Source organism: Triticum dicoccoides, chromosome 1B (assembly GCF_002162155.2).
Source record: "Triticum dicoccoides isolate Atlit2015 ecotype Zavitan chromosome 1B, WEW_v2.0, whole genome shotgun sequence".
Lineage (NCBI taxonomy): Eukaryota > Viridiplantae > Streptophyta > Magnoliopsida > Poales > Poaceae > Triticum > Triticum dicoccoides.
In genome coordinates, this window is record NC_041381.1 from 663,805,543 (window position 1) to 663,808,244 (window position 2,702).

A 2,702-nucleotide genomic window follows, 5' to 3' on the forward strand; every position below is an offset into this window, starting at 1 on the left:
CTCCGAAAGGCCAGTGTAAAGGGTAAACCACTTGTGGTAAAAGTCTAGCCTACCATGTTGAAAGTTCTATCAAGTTCATGACTCTATTATCAAGATCTCCAAAGTTCTACAGAAGTTACATAAAAAAATATCAAGTTCATAACTCTACTATCAAGATCTCCAAAGTTCTACCAAAGTTACATAAACAGACAACGGAAGAAGCAATACTGATGTCCAAGTGGGTACAAATACTGTAAGTGAGGGAAGAATACCACAATAAGACATCACAAAAGCATACTAAGTGAAGGTGCATGTAAGAGAAGAATACAACAATAAGCCATCATAAAAGCATGTTAAGGTGCATGGATCACACATTCAGGAACTTACTCCCAAGGAAGATCACCAACAAGCATCCAGTCAGCATCCTTGTCTTCATAGGTGAGTACATACTCTTGGTCCTGAAGAGCATCAGCCCTAGAACCATCAGTGAGCCTGTCTCTCGTCGATGTTTTGCAGGAACTGCTTTTGCCTGTAATGCCGCAATTTTAAATATAAATATGCTACCTTGAAACATACATCTAATTTAGAGAAATAGAAAACACCTGTAGTTGCCCTACAGTTCACAGTAAAGAACAAACTGTTCCAGAAGTAAGGCTAGAAATGATACTTATAGAGGAAGAATGAAAAATCAACATAATGGAAAATACTGTAAACATTGCAAATCCACAGAGTTAACTGAACGCAGGTTACCAAAAGTTGCTTCCTTTGCTCCTATACGTAACGAATGTTGCTAATGGCATATACTACTGCTTTGCCTTTGTGTTAGTTCCTGCCATTTAGGGAAGACCAGACTATAGCACTCAATTTGCAATCTACTTCTCTAATTTTTTCTCCCTTCTGAAAAGAATGTTAAGTTAACCTAGTTACTGGTCATTGACTGGGCTTGGAAACCATAGTTCGTCTAGTGGGATTCACAAGTAGTCATGCATCCTTTATCTTCTCATCAAGAGCTTCAGTAACCAGAAAATCCATCTGGAAATCTCATTCCTAGCCTCCTATTTACTCAGGCTAGATATTTTTTTTCGAGGGTACGCAAATTGCGTACCTTAGCTTTATAGAAGGAGAGAAATAAGACATACAACAACGTCTACCGCTCGCTGCGAACAACGAAGGTGACCCACTCCACACCGTTCGTACAAGGACAACCAACACAACCACACAGCTACGACACAAAAAGCCTACCCAACCACTCAGGCTAGATATTAACCTACTTAATAGTAGTAACTTGCATCTAGCAGAAACAAGAAAGGAGATTGATTAAATGGAAAGAGCAACACCCACCAGTGATGAAGCAGCTGAACATCTTCTCCAGCTCCAGGGAAAGGTTGTCATAGCTGGAGTAAGTCTTAAGATCGACCTTCCTTAGGTACGGTGCTCCATCCATGCTGACCTTGACATAGCAGCACCCTGCCTCGCTTCTGCCTTCGTTCTCGGCCTTGGTCTTTGTGGCATTGGCGGCTAGCGTGTTCTTCCGGTAGCTCCGAACAGGCGGCCACCCAACAACTTGTGCCCTACAGAGTGCATAACAAACACTTGGTATCAGACCAGATCAAACCAAACATCAAGTGAAACACATGGTTTTAAACATGCAATCAACATTCAGATTATTAGCCACTCCACCCTTCCCCTTATCAAATATACAAATACAACTCAGTTAATTTAAGATAAGCAACACCCGGGTGGTTACAGGCTTACAGAGGCCGGTTAAGCGACAGTTTTAGCAGGGGACGTGCTATTCTGCCTTTAACTCACAGGTCACTCGGCTCCACGGCTCACTTGGGTGATAATTTCTCCTCAGGCGCATGTCTCAGCAACACAAAACAAAGGTGGGACTTCTTAGGAGTAGCTTGTTAAAACTGGTCCCTTGAGCACGAAAATAAGAGAACCATCACTATTACTTGTGCCATACATACATAGTGCATAACACTGACCGACAGACCAGATCGGACCAAATTAAGATAAGCAACAAACCCAGCTGGGTATACCCTAACAGAAACCGGTTAAGTGCCAGTTTTAGCAGGGAACGTCCTCTCGTGTGTTTGATCCACAAGCAGTAGTAGTTGCTTAAATCTAGTAATAGCACATTTCAGCAAGAAAATCAAGCGCGGCATCACTATTACTGGACACTGCTGCTTATGAAGCAATCCAAAAGTAAACCAAGAGCCTAAATCTAGCAGATGCACATGTCCAAGGAGCTAGCTAAAACCGCAGCACCAAAGCAGCCAAGCTCAAGCTGGAGCTCGAAATAAAATAAGAAGCTTACTTGGCAGCTGGCGGAGCCCCGGCTCCGGCGGCGGCGGCGGCCTCACCCTTCTTCTTGTCTTCCTCCCCGGCAGCCCTGGCAGCGGAGCCGTCGAGCGAGTCGGCGAACCCGCGCTTGGCGCCGCCCCTGTGCGAAGCATGAGCGGTAGCTGGAGACGGCCCGAGCGTGAGCGCGGCGTCGACGGCGGCGTCCTCCGGCCCGTCCCGTCCCGGCGAGCCGCAGCCCGGCAGGCCGAGGCGGAGCGCGAGGTGCGGGCCGGCGTCGCCCGAGGCGGAGGAGGAGCAGGAGGAGGAGGCGGGCGCGGGCGCCGCAGAGGGGCCGAGGCCGATGTAGTCGCGCGCTTCGAGATTGGGCGGCGGCATTGGAAGGAAGCGAAGGCCGAGGAGGAGGGAGAGGGGGG

General features: G+C 47.3%; 1 protein-coding gene across 1 annotated transcript in view; it reads right to left on the reverse strand.

Annotated features, from left to right (window-relative positions):
• Positions 1–2,696, reverse strand: part of LOC119349495 (auxin-responsive protein IAA19-like) — a 4,457-nt gene extending 1,761 nt beyond the window's left edge. Inside the window, exons 1-3 of the mRNA XM_037617533.1 lie at positions 2,303–2,696; positions 1,321–1,550; positions 367–508 (exon numbers count right to left, since the gene is read on the reverse strand). Of these exons, the coding sequence (XP_037473430.1) occupies positions 367–508; positions 1,321–1,550; positions 2,303–2,664 (734 nt within the window). The 5' untranslated portion in view covers positions 2,665–2,696. The remainder of the gene's footprint in view (positions 1–366; positions 509–1,320; positions 1,551–2,302) is intronic.
• Between the last annotated feature and the right edge of the window lie 6 nt (positions 2,697–2,702).